This window comes from Panthera uncia (assembly GCF_023721935.1).
Source record: "Panthera uncia isolate 11264 chromosome B2 unlocalized genomic scaffold, Puncia_PCG_1.0 HiC_scaffold_24, whole genome shotgun sequence".
Taxonomy (NCBI): domain Eukaryota; kingdom Metazoa; phylum Chordata; class Mammalia; order Carnivora; family Felidae; genus Panthera; species Panthera uncia.
Window position 1 is genome coordinate 57062694 of NW_026057580.1, and position 18496 is coordinate 57081189.

The 18496-nt window shown below is 36.0% G+C and overlaps 1 protein-coding gene and 1 long non-coding RNA gene across 4 annotated transcripts in view; one reads left to right on the forward strand and one right to left on the reverse strand.

The window, feature by feature from the left end:
* The window catches only part of MMS22L (MMS22 like, DNA repair protein), a 125818-nt gene extending 113332 nt beyond the window's left edge, over window positions 1-12486 (reverse strand). Inside the window, exons 1-8 of one of the 3 annotated variants that reach the window (XM_049654021.1) lie at window positions 12362-12486; window positions 11615-11793; window positions 10411-10536; window positions 9044-9093; window positions 7248-7335; window positions 6976-7153; window positions 3649-3739; window positions 1404-1534 (exon numbers count right to left, since the gene is read on the reverse strand). In XM_049654021.1, coding sequence (XP_049509978.1) covers window positions 1404-1534; window positions 3649-3739; window positions 6976-7153; window positions 7248-7335; window positions 9044-9093; window positions 10411-10536; window positions 11615-11778 — 828 coding nt within the window. In that variant the 5' untranslated portion in view covers window positions 11779-11793; window positions 12362-12486. Of the gene's footprint in view, window positions 1-1403; window positions 1535-3648; window positions 3740-6975; window positions 7154-7247; window positions 7336-9043; window positions 9094-10410; window positions 10537-11614; window positions 11794-12361 lie in introns of those variants that run through there. The other 2 variants (XM_049654022.1, XM_049654023.1) reach the window with 2 other exon arrangements.
* A 102-nt stretch (window positions 12487-12588) lies between these two features.
* The window catches only part of LOC125938719 (uncharacterized), a 49582-nt gene continuing 43674 nt past the window's right edge, over window positions 12589-18496 (forward strand). Inside the window, exon 1 of the long non-coding RNA XR_007462787.1 lies at window positions 12589-12698. This is a non-coding gene — a long non-coding RNA (uncharacterized LOC125938719). The remainder of the gene's footprint in view (window positions 12699-18496) is intronic.

Below are 18496 nucleotides of genomic sequence, written 5' to 3' on the forward strand. Positions count from 1 at the left end.
TCTGCCATTATTATGCAACATCACTCATAAATAATAGACTTAAAAAAAAAAAGGTGGGCTGTGCTCAGTAAAATTTTATTTATAAAACCAGACAATGAGCTAGATATGGGCTCAGGGCATTGATTTCCTAACTTTGATCTAATTCATCAGCCACAACAGAAAAACTTTTAATAAAATGATTAGAAAACAAATTTAATCCATTGTAAAGCAAATTAAAAAATTTTTACAAGTCAGAATAAATACAATTGTTGGGGACCTATAAAGGTTAAGCAATTTTAGATTAAGTATGTTTTTATCAAATATACCCTCAATGGTCCTACATAATGCAGAGTATATACACTATACTTGCAAGTACAGCTAGACTTCAGAAATTGATTATGCAATCACTACTTCACATATACTATATTCATGTTTCTAATGTAATACGGAGTAAAAGATAACTTAAAGTATTACTAACCCCTATTTGGTTAATCCACTAATTACATTAGTTGTAAAATTATGTAGACTAGACTTAAAAGACTTTGGTAATACATAAAACACAATCTAAATTATAAAAAATTATAAATCCTCATTTCCTATAAGATTTGTGCTAAAAATCTGAAATAACTGATAATGATCTAAAAATTTCCATTGCTAGCAAATGAGTAGCTATATAGCACCTTTAAATCATTGTCTGCATTAAACACTGTTAGACACAATTTAGTAAAAACAAGTAATTCTCCCCATGATTCTAGACCTTTTTTTTTTTTTTTTTAAACCTTAGGTTTATTTTTTTTAATTTTTTTTTTTGTTTAACGTTTATTTATTTTTGAGACAGAGAGAGACAGCATGAACGGGGGAGGGGCAGAGAGAGAGGGAGACACAGAATCGGAAGCAGGCTCCAGGCTCTGAGCCATCAGCCCAGAGCACGACGCAGGGCTCGAACTCACGGAACGTGAGATCGTGACCTGAGCTGAAGTCGGACGCTTAACCGACTGAGCCACCCAGGCGCCCCTAGACCTTTTTTGAAAACAAATAAAATTTCCCTTTACAATTGTTCACTAATTTTAGTTAACTACTCATTTATTGTATTATGTAACAATACATGTATTATTAAAGGGCTGGACTCTCCTACTGGAACAGAAGTTAAATGTACAGTTATTGTCATACACATCTTGTTTTTATTTATTTTTGACAAGATGGAAAATTAAAAAAAAACAAAAAACCGCCTCTGAAACATTAATTTCAGCCTGTACTAAATGTTTAAATCAAATTATTTTCCCAGTCAACTCCCAGATAGTAATAAATATAAAATTAGGAGAGTTAACAAGTAAACAATTTCAGTTTAAATTCTTATAAACTACACACATTAAGGAGTATTTCCATTAAGTATCAAAAATACAAATAAACTCTTAAAGCATTACCTTGTCATACCTGTTGAGTGACAGGCTTATTAAATCACAAAGAAGATTTTCACAATGTTCTTCAAATAGGCTGACGTTAGTTAAATTGTCTCCTGCCAGATTCATAAACTGATGACCATATATAACTTGCTCTAAAAATATAATAAAATATATTTTTTTAAAACTAAAGTAGATTTTACTAATTCAGAAGAAGGAAAAAAACTATAGACCTTTCAACTGACTTACGACAAAACTGTAACACATAGTGTTAAAAGCAAGTTTCTTTGGAAATAAGTTAAATTTGAGGACAATTCCTTTCTTATATGATCACTAATAAACATTACCTAAAAAAGTTTTCAGTTCTCTCAAGTACCACTTAATAGACTTCTCTTTTCTTAATGTGGCCTTCTTTTTTTATAAAAAAAATTTTTTTTAACGTTTATTTATTTTTGAGACAGAGAGAGACAGAGCATGAATGAGGGAGGGTCAGAGAGAGGGAGACACAGAATCTGAAACAGGCTCCAGGCTCTGAGCTGTCAGCACAGAGCCCGATGCAGGGCTCGAACTCACGGACCGCAAGATCATGACCTGAGCCGAAGTCGGCCGCTTAACCAACTGAGCCACCCAGGCACCCCTCTGTGTGGCCTTCTTTAAAAAGCAACAATGCAACATCATTTAAGGAAAAAAAAAAAAAAATAGAGGGGAAACACTAAAAATCTTCACCAATATTTCTAACCAATCAATACTTTAAAACATTTAACAAATGCTGATAAACTAATCGCATACAATTGTTTCGTGGTATTGCTAGAGAAAACCAAGGTAACAGGTAAGTATACCTTAGAATATTGCTGTAAGGAAATATTTGAAATACAAAGTCCACATGAGAGAATAAATTATGTATTTGTATACATGTTTGCATGTGTATATATGTAAGTGTACACACATGTATATACATCTGTGTATTTTTTAATTAGTTCATTGAAAAGCACGTATTGAGATAATGGATGTCTTTATAACATAAGTAATTGATAATTCACAAATAATTACAAAATATTGCCAAGTTGTTAATGGAATCTAAAGATACCAGAGAGCAAGACCAAGAAATAAACAGGCAATATATGAAGTAAAAAAGTATCATCCATGATATAGATAAGCTCCTACTAATTTTTTAAAAAAGAAACATTAACAAAAAACAATGATGAAGAAAATATAAAAAAAAAGCAATAAAATTATGTAAAGATGTTCAACTTCACTGGTACTCAGAAAATTGCAAAACAGATTCAGTATTTTTCATGTATTAGTTGGCAAAAAATAAAAATAACTGATAATATCCACTACTGACAAAAGTGTGAGGCAAAGGCACGCTCATCATTAGTGTACATAAATTGGGGAAAACTATGGCAACTGAGCGTTTTCAATATTAAAGCTGAAGGCGAGGGCGCCTAGGTGGCTTACACAGTTAAGTGTTCGACTCTTGATTTTGGCTCAGGTCATGATCTCACGGTTCATGGGATCAAGCTCCACATTGAGCTCTGTGCTGATGGTGCGCAGCCTGCTTGGGAATCTCTCCCTCTGCCCCTCTCCCACTCTCTCTCTCAAAATAAATAAACAAACTTAAAAAAAAAAAAAAAAAAGCTGAATGTGCCACTCTAAGAATCTATTCTACAGAATAACCTGTACATGTATTCAAAGATGTATATATATATATATACATATATATATATACATACAAGGATCTTCTGTGAAATATCATTTGTAGTATCAAAAAAATAGAAATAACTGAAATATTAAATAGACTTGGCTAAATAAATTGTGACAGAGCCATAACATATAGGCCTTAAATGAATAAAGTAGAGCTATATGTACTAACATGAACAGATCTCTAAAAACTATTAAATAAAACATTATACAAAACACTATGACAATACTAATTGTGATTAGTTAGAAACAAAGACAAAAATTCTACCCATGAGTTTCTATATATGTATACCAACAGAGAGTAAGTATGGAAAGATAAATGGGCCAAACTGTTCTCTTGAAAAAAGGAATAAGACTTTGACTTTTTACTTTGGTTACTATTTGAGTTAAAATTTTAAAAACTTAAAAAACCCAGAAAGCACTTATTACCTGTAATTTTAGCTCCTGAAACCAATATTACATTGTATGTTAACTAAAATGAAAAAAAAAAAAAAATCACCTATAATTTAAAAAAAAAATAAAGGCTTAGATTTAAAAAAGAACATAAATTAGAAATTCATAAACTTACTCAATTTTTCACCAAGCATGTGAAGAATTTCTAGCACCAGCCAATGGATATCTAAGTGGAGATGTAATAAATGCCATGATGGTGGAAAAAGCTGTGAATGACATTATCAACTGTGACTGAGAATTCGTAGTACTTTACTAGGTATTTTATAGCATGTCACAACACTCCTCCGTAAGCACAAGGATAAAGAACCAATTAACTACCCACTACTCAAAAGCTCAGGGAAAAACTCTGTCTTGCTCTTTAGAGGACTCTTTCACTAGAGTTCTTTGAAAGCATATTTTCTTCTGATACTTTAGGACAGACTCACCTTGGGGCTGCTTAACAGACTTGTATTAAAGGTCCCTTCCAACCAATCTCTGATTTTACTATAGCTGCAAGGCAGTAAAATAATTTTTTAACCACTTATTTTCATCATCTTGTTTTAGACTTTCCTATAAAATATTTTAACAGGAGAACTTTAGACTATCATACAGACCCTAATGAGATGCTCATTAAGAAACTGAAGTTAAGGGGCGCCTGGGTGGCTTGGTCGGTTGAGCGTCCGACTTCGGCTCAGGTCATGATCTCACGGTCCGTGAGTTCGAGCCCCGCGTCGGGCTCTGTGCTGACAGCTCAGAGCCTGGAGCCTGCTTCCGATTCTGTGTCTCCCTCTCTCTCTGACCCTCCCCCATTCATGCTCTGTCTCTCTCTGTCTCAAAAATAAATAAACGTTAAAAAAAAATTAAAAAAAAAAAAAAAAAAAGAAACTGAAGTTAAAAGCAGTGAAGAAATTTACCTTTCAACTCATGCATTAAGATTCAAATCTAATTCTATCTGATACAAAAGCCAGTGCCCTTAACTACTCTGCTGTAGTAGGGTTGTCAATAACCTCCCTCCAGCCAACACTTGGTATCACCTTAAAAATAAATACAATATACATGTTCTAGTAAGAGAACAAGGAAGGGGCAGCTGACTGGCTCAGTTGGTAGAACTTGAAACTTTTGATCTTGGGGTTGTGAGTTCAAGCCCCACATTGGGTGTAGAGATAACTTTAAAAAAATAAAACCTTTAAAAAAAGGGGGAAGAGAACAAAGAAGAATTACAGAGAGGGACTTGCCGTATCAACTATGCAAACAAAACAAAATGCTATACTAATAAAACAGTATTGGCTCAGGAATAGATAATAAATAAACAGAAAAACAGACAAACAGAAAAAATAGGCAAAAGAGAAATAGATAAACCTGGTATCTTAAATCAGTGGGGAAAGCATGGGCCATTCAATAAAAGACCATTTATTAACTTATTCATTTGCAAGAAACTAAAGTTAGATTTCCCACCTCACAGCGTATTTTTAAAAAAGAGATGAATTAAAAAGATGAATGTTAGGGGCGCCTGGGTGGCTCAGTCGGTTAAGCGTCCGACTTTGGCTCAGGTCATGATCTCGCGGTCCGTGGGTTCGAGCCCCGCGTCGGGCCCTGTGCTGACAGCTCAGAGCCTGGAGCCTGTTTCAGATTCTGTGTCTCCCTCTTTCTCTGACCCTCCCCTGTTCATGCTCTCTGTCTCAAAAATAAATAAATGTTAAAAAAAAAAAAAAAAAAAAAAAAAAGATGAATGTTAAAAAAAAGTATATTTTTAACAACAGCACAGAGATGATACACATGAAAAACCTGACAAATATATACAAAACTGCAACCATCTACCTAGCAAGGCAGCTTAATTGTCGAAAATAAAAAGTGAACTGATGAAAATATCTATAATATGTAATACCCGCATTTCTAATAAAAAAAGTATCTCTAATAAAAAAGTTCCTAGAAAGTAATAAAAGACAGATGCTTAACAAAAATAGCAATTAAATCAACACTTCTCATATATAAGATAGGTAAAATCCAAAAAACATAGTCATGAAAGATATTACTTTGTAAGATTTTTTTGTTGTTGTTTCAGAAAACAAAAAGTACTTTAGTGTACGATTTTTTGTTTACATGTTGAAGACTACATTGCCCTGCTTTAAAAATTCAGTCTTCTGATCTTCAAATAACCTTTCTTTTCACATTTGCCTAATTAAAAAGCCTATGAATGGCAAAACTTAGCTTGAGAACCTTTCTTTGGACACAGTCTTTATTTCTGCTGCTAGATAAATTATTTTTATTTTATGCACTTGATGAATATTCAGAAAATATAAACCAGTCCAATTTATAGAGGCCAAAATGAAGGAAAAATATCCCTCCTTCCATAATCTATCCATGAATTTTCATTAAGTGACATGATTAAAAGCAATTATCTATTTGCTTTCTACAGATTAGACAGATTAACCTGGGAATTCAATTGGGACTCTATTTACTTTTAATATTAAATATATTGGTCCCTGATAAGAAGAGTGCATTTTTTTTGTTATTATTCTATTTCATAGAAATATATAAACATTTATTTGTACATTACATTTTGGCAAAGTTACATTCCTAAAAATAATGTTATTCAAATTGGTAGAGTCAAACAGAATGAAAGAAGTTGAGATTTCAGGGAATATTCCATAGGGAATTACAACTTGCCATTCATATAAGCTCACATTTTCCTATGAAGAATGTGTTAATTACATCTATAAACTGGGTCATGCTATCAGTACAAATTTTTAAAAACCAAACTTCAGGGGCGCCTAGGTGGCTCAGTCAGTTGGGTTCGGCTCAGGTCATGATCTCACTGTGTTGGGATCGAGCCCAAGTCTGGATCCGCACTGCATGCATGTGCACGCTCTCTCAAAATAAATAAGCTTAAAAACAAACAAACAAAAACCCCAAACTTCAGTAGGGATGATTACCACAGGTTGAAAAAAAGGGCACAATCAAAACAATCTTAAATCCTATTTCAGAAGGTTTCAAAGAACAGACATTATGATACAGTTTTGAAAGTGTAACTTGTATAAGGTGATCTTGAATCTTACTGTAATATAAACTAGGGTTTGCCCAAGCCTTTATCAATGGGAAAAATGATACAAATTTTTAAAAATGGAGGTTATTTTATTTGCTTTGAAACTTTTACATATTTGCACGTTATAAATTGGAATTGAGAATAGCTATCACCGATTTAGTGTATATTATATTCTAAGCACTTTAATTTTAATGTACTTAATTGTCCTAAATAACTCTAGGAAGCTTTATCAGTTATACAATGGGGAGACTGAGTCGAGAGGTGTTACATGCCCAATGGCACATAATTAAAAAGAGGAGCCAGAATTTCAACTCAGGGAGTCTGGGCTGCACTCTTGACTAATTTCCCTCATTCTTGAATGAATACTCTTTGTGTGAAGAAAAAACTGATGATTTAAAAATTAAATAAAACAAGTCAAACCTTAATCTGGTTTTGATTTACAAATGCTCCTAGATTAATATTGGGAAGTTCAGATAGATGTCCAACATATAAGAGTAATCCATGAAGCTCATCAACCAACACAGAGGGAAACTGTGCCTCCAAAGTCTCATAGGGATGGACAGGAACATGACTCTCAGCATTCTGTACTTTCAGGTACCTAAAAAACAATTACATACATAAATAACCAGAGTCTGGATGAACCTGAACTCAGAAATTCATGCGGTGATCAAGATACTCTTTTGATATCCTACCTAAAGATGAAAACTTTAACATAATGAAGAAATGTCACACACTGCTGCCTAATATTGTCTGCTTTGCTGTGTAGAATTGATATCTTCCCTGAAACAAAATAGATAAGTGTTATCATAGTTTAAATAACTGATCAGTGGGCAGTGACCAAAAAAAAGTTTTGTAAGCCATACAAGCAGCAATTCATCATTTGTGATTTCATCCCTTCAAAATTCATCACTATCATACATTCTGATTCCCACCAAAAATAATTACCACTTTCCGCTCCCTGAATTTGTTTTACCATACCTCAATGATTTTGTTTATACAGCTGTCTCTACCTGGAACTCCTCCTGTCCCCACAACTTTTGCCTACCTATTTTTTCCTCATCTTTGTAGACCAAGATCCGGCATCACTCTGTGACAGGCACACTAATAGATGAAGCCCCTGGCTCCACCGCAGCTTATACAGGCCACTATGACTACACTTTTCCATGTACCACACTTATCTATGCTCGTGTGTCTGTATGTCCTACCAACTGCAAACTCCTCAGCAGCATATTTTTCCACTTTGATTCATTATCACCTTACACAGTACCTGGCATGCAGCAGGGACTCAGGTGATAAATAATACTCAACATTTACTGGGCACATACCGAGAAAACAAAACAAAACAAAACAGCCCTGACAGCTGATAGCTAACAACTAGGTCATGAAGTTCCCTACTGAAATTAAAGTTTCCACAAAATATCAACAATAATCAGACAGGGCCACTCTGTGATTACAGTGAAACAAGACAAAAACAAAACCTCTCTGTAATCATGTCTGAATACAGAAACAAGGCACTACGCAATCACAGAAAAACAAAATACAAAAACAAACTCCTTTTGCAGCTAACATGACTCCTGCTTCTTTACTAATTAGAACCCTCTCTAGCCTTTCTTTGTCCCATCTCCTAGACAAAAATTAACACATTTAATTGATGACACTCTCCCTGCTTAACAGCATCCAATCCAAAATAAAGTCCAAGCCCTCTTAAACTCTACTCCAAATCAGCCAATAGAGTGTAAACCCTATCACAAGCCCCTCCCTATTCTCTGAGAAGCCCCAACTGTTCCTCATGATCAGTAAGCTACTAAACCCTTCATTGACCAAAGGTGTGTTCCAGGTGATCTTTAGTTGGTGGCCATCACTAACAACAGATGTTAGCCTAAGCACTTCACATCCGGGATATCATTTAATCCTCACAAGAACTCAATGAGGTGGGAACTAGTACCTGGAACTAGTACCTGGTGTGAGACCAACAGTTAACTAGGATTGGAACCTGGGCTGACCACAGTGCCATGATTCTAATGACTACACTGTACCAAAACTGACAAAAAGGAGAAGCAGCTAGCCTGTGCTAAACCATACTGCCCTTCAATTCTCTTCACTCCCTTTACTATACTGAACCCTCCAAATCAGTAATCCATTAAGGTCAAAAACAAACAGAAAGAAAACAGCATGAAGTCTGCTGATTTCTCTTAGAAGCTCTCCATCCCACTCCCCACCCTCAAAGCAAGTTGCTAATTCACTTCAGAACTGTTTAGTCTTAAATCAATTTTATCACAAATATGGAAAAATACTATAAATCTCAGCTACAACAAAATTTAAGTGTCCAAAAATTTTTTCTGAACACCAAGCACTATCCTGAACCTCTAATCTAATGGTTCTTCCTCTGTATTATTATGATATCCCAATAATGCATCATAGACAGATGTGCAATTCACTGTAATGGGAGTACCATTCCTTTTTGCCATTAAACATACTTAAAACTTACCAAAATCACAGCTGGCCTGTAATAAGGTTTCCAAGTTGTATAGCTGTTGCCTAATTTTAAAAAATTGAAGGTGAGAGTTAATTTCCTCACAGTTTAAAGCATGTAACAGTTAAAGGCATAATGTTTCCAAATCTATTACATAGCCTTAGTGCTGCATAGCCTCTCATTTATGGATGATGTTTAAAATACTTTGTGAATGTTTATTCAGATAGTGAAGACTATGAAAAGATAGAACATGCCTTTGTCTGGCCTTCCAAAAAATATCTATTAAAAGCTATATATATGTATATGTAATTATAAATACCATAGATTTCACTATCAATGAGATACTGTGTATCCTTAAAAGTTAATGATACTTATATAAAAATCCTAGGTTAACAGTTATATAATGAAATGTTAAATTGTATCAGACAGTTCTACAACAGTTCAGAAAAGGAACAGAATAATTTAGAGTTATCAAGGAAAGATATATAGATGTCCCCGCTGAATTCTTTGATACTAATCTCCTGTCATTCTTCCTAGCTGCTTTTTTTTTTTTTTAATGTTTATTTATTTATTTCGAGAGACAGGATGTGTGTGAACAGGGGAGGGACAGAGAGAGGGAATGAGAGGGAATCCCAAGGAGGCTCTGAGCAGTCAGTGCAGTGCCCAATGCGGGGCTCAAACTCACAAATTCTAAGATCATGACCTGAGTCGAACGCTTAACAGACTAAGCCTCCCAGGTGCCCCAGGAAATGCTTATTGAAATATTTAAGAGTGAGATAACATGATGCCTGGATTCTGCTAAAAATACTTAAACCAAAAAAGGAGGGAAAGGAATAGATGCAGGAAATGCAATAAAACCCTGATGTTTACTGCTACTCAGGGAGGATACGTGAAGGTTCATTATGGTAGTGATTCTACATTTGCATATGTTCGAAAATTGTTAAAATTTTTAATGTTGTCCAAATTAATCATATTACAGTCTGAAAGATCTATTTGGACAAAGTCGGAATTCATTCTCTAAAACTCAATGAAACATTATGACGATTCAGCAACAAAAGTAGTATTTCAGTTTGCTTCCAAAATATAATATAGTTCAAAGACTTAAACATTTGTCTTCAATACCTGATGTCAAATATAGAAGAATAAAAAGTCTGAAAAATAATAAAGACTCACTAAAACAAAAGACAAAACTCACGCAAATCATTCCTCCATCAAACATCACTACTTGATTGTTGTACTGATAATCAAGAACATGAACAACTCTACAGGTGCTTTTGTAATACTGACATTAACAACCACCCAGCAAAGTAACTTACAAAACTGAATAGCATCTACGCTCAAAAGCAGTTAAAAAAAAAAACAAAAAAACCCCCAAAACATACCTGAATAAATGGAAGAGCACTCTAGATGAATTCACTAATGCTGTTTCTGTAACCCACTGAATGCCAAATATTTCCACTGTATCTTCTTCAAAATTAGTTGGTAAAGGATCAAGATTCAAAATTAACCTGAAAGGAAAATTATGATTTAATCTCATAAAAAGTATGCTAAATCCCATACTATGGCATACCTTTTTTTGTCATTATATTAATGCATATTGTGCATGACATGTGGACAATAATGTCAAGGTCATGATATGCCTTGATACCTGATACCTTACCTAGTCAGGAATACTACATTTAGACTGTATGAAAGATTCAGTCAAATATAGTGATAAAAAAAAAAAAAAAAAAGTATAACAAAGAGCAATGTAACTCAGGGAAAAATCTCAAAAAGAAGTCTAAGGAACATACTTTTGCCTGTGATCTTAAGTTGAAGAATTTCATCCTTTGAGGGGACATTTAATTTTTAAAACAGTTGAAAGTTACTCTAAGCCATGTCTGGAGCATAATCAAACTTAGTAATCTCTTTTACGGTCTCAAACAAGGAACAACTATAAAATCAACAAAAATGGTTTCCTTTCTGACTGAAACTGCTTCAGCAGGTACTCCCAAAATATTTCAGTAACTGCAGTTTTACTGCAATTTGTGTACATCTGCCCAAGGCAAGAACTTTGAACAACAGCATTCTTGTGAACTTACACAATCTGGCATAATTTCTTCAAAAGTTAAAACAAAAATAAGTCTATAAGACTTCTGTGTACAGATACACAGAATTAGAACTGGGGCAAAGACAACAAAAAAATGTGCATGTCTAACTTAAGAATTACTGTGAAGCTCCACAATATTATTTCATGTTTTAGAGGGTTATACCATTTCAAAAAACCCAGCTAGTTCGGAATTCACTTTAAGCAAAAGGGAAATTAATAGCCAGCTTCCTACCCAAAAGCTGAGGTAGCAGGAAAATAAGAAAACATAGGTAGCCAGAATTTCTTCCTAATATCGCAAAATCTTTTAGGTATGCTCCAACCAGGAAACCGACAACAGAACTGACAGCCTGAAACCATGTGATATACAAAAACGTTTTATAAAAACAATGCTTGAACATCGAAGTTTAATGGACTGAAATCATAATTAAGGAACATTCCTCACACACTGCTGAAAAATCTGATAAGGGAAAGATAAAGTCTCCGATTTTTTTACCCACCGCTTAAGGGATCCGCTAGAAAGGTAGGACTCTCCAGAAAAATGACTTCCTCCTCCTCGGTTGTCAAAACCACAGGAAAAACATGGGGGTTTGCACCAGTCTGTCCCCAGCTCCAGTTCCAAGCTGTCGGTCAGGAACATCGACGCGGCGGAACAGTTATCCATTATGTACTTCCTGTCCTGAAATGTTTGGGATTCATAATCATTCAGGACTCCAAAGAAATTGTGATAAGATTCCAGGAGATGGGGCCAAGAGATTGGGAGTGACCTCCGAAAGTTCTCAAAACGTCCCCCCCAAGCACAAAGAAAAAAGCCCGAGAAGCCAATTCCTCAACTCTCCCCACACCGACACCCCGATAGAAAGGCTGTTTCTATTTAGGTAGAATGCACCCCCGACTGGCTGTGGCAGGAACTTCATATCTGCTCTCTAGGTTCGACTCTGCAGCCCGAACAGCGAGAAAAGAAATGTTTGCAGGACAGATCCAGCTTAAACTCCCGACCCCGCCGGGTCCTGCGCAGCCCGCTACGTTACCAAACAGCACGGAACCAGTTTCCCATCAGTGAAGTGGAAAAGCTCCCTTGCACTCTCCGTGGGGGGGGGGGGGGGGGGGGGAGGATCAGGACCTCCCGACGCCAAAGTTTAGTTCTCCCCGCCGGGAGGCAAGTTCCGCCAGCGCGGGCCGGGCACAGATCGAGGGAAGCAGGTGTCCTGCGCACCGGGGCGCCCCTCGTTCGGTGCACGGCGTACCGGCTCACACTTTCGGTCCCGGAGATCCGCCCCAGCTGTCCAGTCTAGAACCGCGGCGTCGGTGGGGTCTAAATCAGAAACAGGCGAAATTCCCGCCACGGCGGACGCGCGCTCAGGAAGGGCGGGGCCACGGCGCAGTCCGCCCCGGAGGTCGGCTCGTGACGTCTACGTAGGACCCGCCGGCTCTCCGCGAGTTCTCGCGAGAGTCTGTCTGCCAAGGACTAAGTGCGGCGAGCTGCTTTTGTTTTTTTAGTGAGTGTGTGCTTGTAGCTTTAATTGGTTCCTTTGGCTGGAAGGTGGGGCCTCACCGGGCAACGAAACTGGTACCGAGGCTGAGGTGAGCAAGGCCTAGGGACAGCTGGGTTTTCTTCGGGCAGGACCCAAGTAAGGAGTATTGCTCAAGTGAGCCCGAAGCGGGTGTCTCATTCACACCCAGAGCGGCTCCATAATCACTTCTTGCCGCGCTGGTGCCCGCAAGTCCTTTGTTGAGATCGAGGATGCCTATTGTTAATGTTTTGTGGGCAAGGCAAGTGCAAAAATAAGCTAATCCAGTGTATGGAAGCACTGAATAGGTCAGATGTCCCTTGCTTTCGGTATACAACTGTTGCTCTCCTTATGTGCAATACATCTGGACATGTTTAAGTCGCTTAAACCTGGTCGCTTTTGTAAAGGTATAGCCCATGTGCAGCATTTTTATCTTTTGAAAGTATTCTTTAAAATCTACTAAGAAGACTTTCCAGTCTAAATCAGAGATAACACTTTTAGGCATGTTAGTCACTTCAAATTCAAGAAAAACAGGAGAATTGCTCATTTATTCGTCTTATAATTTTGAGTGTTCCCCATTGCCCATTGCTCCAGAATAGTTTGTCCTGTGTTTAATTCCTACACAGGGAACCTGTCATAACTCCTCTGTTCAAACCAAATAATGCACATTTTCTAAGAAATGGGATGAGGTAAGGAGAAAAACACAACATGACCTCTATTCTGACTGCAACCTAGGGATACTGTGATGGGTGTTATGTCTATTATGTACAGATGATGTGCCCTGCGACTTGATGCTTTGTTGGGTACCGCTGCAGCTTTTTTTATGGTTCGTGTGGAGTTCTAGCATGACACATAGTGTCATCTACAACAATCCCTAGGAAATAGTGCCTAGTTATGAGAATATTGGGACCTGGCACTGTGTTTAGGAGAATTGGGTCAACAGATAATTATTTCTTCCTCTAATCAAAACATGCAGATAGATTCCTTTTTCCTTTTTCAAGCATCTGATGAGTGATCAACTTGGTTGAACCAGTGAGTAGAATGAGAAGAACCAAATAACTTCTTTGTAAATAATTTAAGCTAGTACTGTAATGCATATCAGTAGGAATCCCTGACAAATTAACAGCATACTCAAGAGCGGTAATTAAAGATAGTTTAATCAAAGGGCCATTTTTAAAGATATGGACAGGGTTATTGGAAAACAAAAAACTAATGGTGAAGCATCCAGAACTCATCAGAGTCATTATCATCCTTAAGCCTAAGAGATTTGGGGACAGAGTGATTACTAGAGCCCAAGGAGATGTACTGCTGTGGGAGACATACTGCAGTAGGAGACAGCCACCTACCTGAGGAACATAGCTACGACCAACCTCCAACCCAAGAGGGAGGAGCTAGAAGGATTAAGTACCCAAACCACTTTCCCTCCACACTTCAATGTCCCAACTGGAGTTTTTCAATGGCTGCAGCCAACCTAAAAACAGAGGGCAAGCATGTAAGCTATAAAGTTCAGGCTCCTAGACTAGAGTCCAGGCAGAAGAGAGAGAGAGAGCGAATCTGACAAAAAGGGGCAAATTTTATATCAAAAAGACATAACAATACTAAATGTGTAACAGAGCTTTAATATATGGAAAGGGAAAAATATTATTACTTAGAGAAGAAATACCCAAATCAATAATTGCAGACTTGAACACTTCTCTCTCTCTAATTGGTAGAACAAATAGATTAGTATAGACTTGAATAGTACCACCAACCAACTTGACCTAATTGATAGATTTATAGGTGACTCTACCTAACAATAGCAGAATACACACTTTACAAATGCACACAGAACATTGACTAAGGTAGACCATATTCTTTGCAAGAAATCAAATGTCATCAACTTTAAAAGATTGAAATCATACAAAGTATATTGTCTGACCACAATGGAATTAACCTAGAAACAAATAACAGAAGGATATCTGCAATAAATCTCTCAATATTTGGACATTAAGTAACACACTTCTAATAAACCCATGGGTCAAAGAAGAAATCACTAAGAAAATGAAAAAAATATTTTGAATTAAATGAAATGAAAGCACAGTAATTTTTTTTATTTTAACTGCTTACATTAGAGAAGAAAAAAGACCTAAGTTAATGATTTAAATTTCTAAAGAAACTAGAAAAAAAAAACAGCAAAATAAAACCAAATCAAGCACAATGAAGGACATAAAGAGAAAAAAATGAAATGAAACAGAAGAATAGAGGAAATAAATGCAATCAAAAGGTGTTTCTTTGAAAAGATGAATTTAATTGATACACTTTTAAGCCAGAATTATCAAGAAAAAGGGAGAAAACACAAATTACTAATATCAGGAATTAAAGATCTGTCATCACTACAGACTGTTACAGACATTAAAAGGATAAGCATATTAGCATTTTTTTATGCCAACAAACATAGATGAAATGGACAAATTCTTTGAAAGACACCAACTGCCAAAGCTCACAAAAGAAGAAAAAGAAAACTTGAATGGTTCTATATCCATTATAGTAATTTTAATTAAAAAAAAAAAAAAAACAAAACTTCTGGGGCACCTGAGTTGACTCAGTCACTTGAGTGCTGGCCCTTGATTTCAGTTCAGGTCATGATCTCACGGTTCCTCATGAGGCTTTGTACTATTGGCACAGAACCTGTTTGAGATTTTCTCTCTCCTCTCTCTTTGTCCTTCCCCTCGTGTGTGTGCACTCTCTCTCTCTCAAAATTAAAACAAAACAAACAAACAAAACCACAAAACTGTCTCTGGAGAGCCTGGCTGGCTCAGTAGGAGGAGCATGTGACCCTTGATCTTGAGGTTGTGAGTTCAAGCCCTGTGTTGGTTATAGAGATTACTTAAATAAATAAAACAAGATAAAAAAAACTCCTCTCTCTTTCTCACCACACACACACACACACACACACGCACACACACACACACACAGAGTTTTTTCAAGGAACATTCCAGGACCAAATGGCTTTACCATTGAATTCTCCCAAACATTTAAAGAAGGAATAATATCACTTCTCTACTAACTCTTCAAGAAAATAGAAGAGGATGAAATACTTCAAAACTCATTTAATGTGGCAAACATTATACTGATATCAAAACATGACAAAGAAAATTACAATACAATATCATTCACATGGAGACAGAAATTTTACCAAATAAAATCCAGCAATATATATAAAAAAAGATTACCTATACTAAGAAAATCAGGTTCATTTTGGGAATGCAAGTTTGGTTAAAGTTTCTAAACACATCATGGCAGTTCATTATATCAACAAACTAAAAAGACAAACCACGTCCTCACCTTAATCTGCAAAAAAAAAAATCACTTGAAAAATTCAGTATCCATTCATGATAAAAACTTGGCAAACTAGGAATAAAAGAAAATTTCCTAAACCTGAAAATGGCAACTTTGGCAAACCTACTGAAATCATGAAAATGAGTGCTTTCTCCAGAAGACTGAGAACAGGCAATGATGTCTACTTTTGTCTACTTCTATTCAACATTGTATTGGAGATAACTAACCGATCCAAAGGGTATGAGGCTGAAATAGATGGGAAAGGAGAAGGTAAAACTGCAATCATTATCAGATGGCATAATCATTTATGTAGAACATCCTTAAGAATATACAAAAACAGCTACTAGAACTAATTAATATATTCAGGGTGGAAGCATTCAATGTCAGTATACAAAAAAGGATTGATTTTCTAGATAAGCAATGAACACTTAGAAATTACAGTGTAAAAAGCAATACCATTTTAATAGCATCAAAAATTCTCAAAGATAAATCTAACAAATATAAACAGGATTTTGTATGCTGAATATTATATAATATTGCCAAGAGAAATTTAAGAATACCAATTAAATATCAAGATATAACATGATAGTGAATTGGAAGACTCAATACTGTTAAGATTTCTTCCAAAATTTATCTACAAATTCAATGGCATGCCAATCAAAATCCCAATGGTTCTTCCTTTTGTAGAAATTCACAAATGCTTTCAGAAATTGATATAGAAATGCAAAGGATCTAAAATAACCAAAACATTTTGTGGTAAGAAGAATGTTGGAAGATTCACAGTACCTGATTTCTGGATTTATTATAAAGCTACAATAATCAAAACAGTATGGTATTGGGGTAAGGATAGACAGTCAATGGAACAGAATAGAGGGTATATTCCTGGAATATCTGTTTTGTTAGGGTTAGTGACACTGACCCCAAGTACAGTTAAAAATCCACATGTAACTTTTAACTCCTCCAAACTTAATTACTAGTAGCCTATTGTTGACTGGAAGCCTTACAAATAACATAAGTAGTTGGTTAGCTCATATTTAGTATGCTATACATGTTATATACTGTATTAAAATAAGCTAGAGAAAATTTTATTATGTATGAGAGAAAATACATTTACAGTACTCCACTGTAAAAAAATCTGCATGTAAGTAGACCAGCACAGTTCAAACCCATATTGCTCAAGAGTCAACTGTATATCAAATGCTGGTTAAGTGGAATAATAAAAGAAAGCAAGTTAATTATTGAGTTTGGCAAGATGTAAGTCCTTATTGATGTCGATAAAAGCCATTTTAGTTGAATAGTAGGGGAGGGGTGACTGGGTGGCTCAGTTAGTTAAGTGTTCGACTTTGGCTCAGATCATGATCTCATGGTTCGTGGGTTAGAGCCCTGCGTTGGACTCTGTGCTGACAGCTTGGAGCCTGGACCCTGTTTCGGATTCTGTATCTCCCTCTCTGCCCCTCCCTCACTCATGTTCTGCCCCTCTCTCTCTCTCTCTCTCTCTCTCTCTCTATCTCTCTCTCAAAAACAAATAAACATTTAAAAAACATTTTTTTAAAAGAAAAATAGTAGAGTTGTAGGGGGAAATGTCAGATTATACTGGGATGGATAGAAAATGGGAGGTAAGTCAGCAAATATAGAAACTTTACCCAGGAATTTAAAGCAAAAACTGAGGGCAGGAAGGAGATGTGGGCATCAAGAGATGGTGGTTTGAAGACAAGAAATATTAGAACATGTTTGTGAGGCTATGGAAATAAACAAGTATAAAGAGAAAAGTTGATGATGTTGAAGAGAAGGGGAATGGTTGCAGGACTGCGGACATGGAGGACAAAGGGGACTGTACTCACTACATAGATGATGTATCCTCTAATAGGATCAAGGACAATTTCTCCTTAACAGGAAGAATGAAAGATATCCAGGTAAAGGTAGCTGAAGTTGGTGAACTGGGTGGTTGGAATTTGAGGTAGTGTGTGTTTTATTTCATCCATTTTCTCTGTGAAATATCAACTGGAAGTGAGAGAAAAGAGTGGTTGTTAGAGATTTGAGGAGAGATAAGATGTGTCATCATATTGGTGAGTTTAAAAGGTGTATTAGGGAAGTGTAGTAGAAATGTCTGGGGGTACTGAGTGACTATTTGAGATTTATAATGAAAAATTAAGTATTCAGGTAGCATAGTTTTGTGATTTTTTTCAACATTCACAAGGGGAAGACATATGATAGAATTTGAATCTTGTATTAGTGAACCCATTCTGACTTACTGTTTCATTTTAAGTATATATATAAATCATCTATTTATTATTATGTCATCAGACTCAAAGTCAAACAATTTAATATGAATGCCATGTTTTTCATAAGGAAACCTTATAGAATTCAACTGAATCTAATATAACCCAAAGGTTAAAGCCCTCAATTTCAGAAGTGTTATCACCACTTTAATTGAAATCTTAAAGTTTAAGACCATTTGTACCTGAAATGAAACCAAGGGTCATATTACCTCTATAGTAATTGCTTTTGAGCCTAGAATTGGATTTAGCATTTTGGTAAAATCTGACCAATACT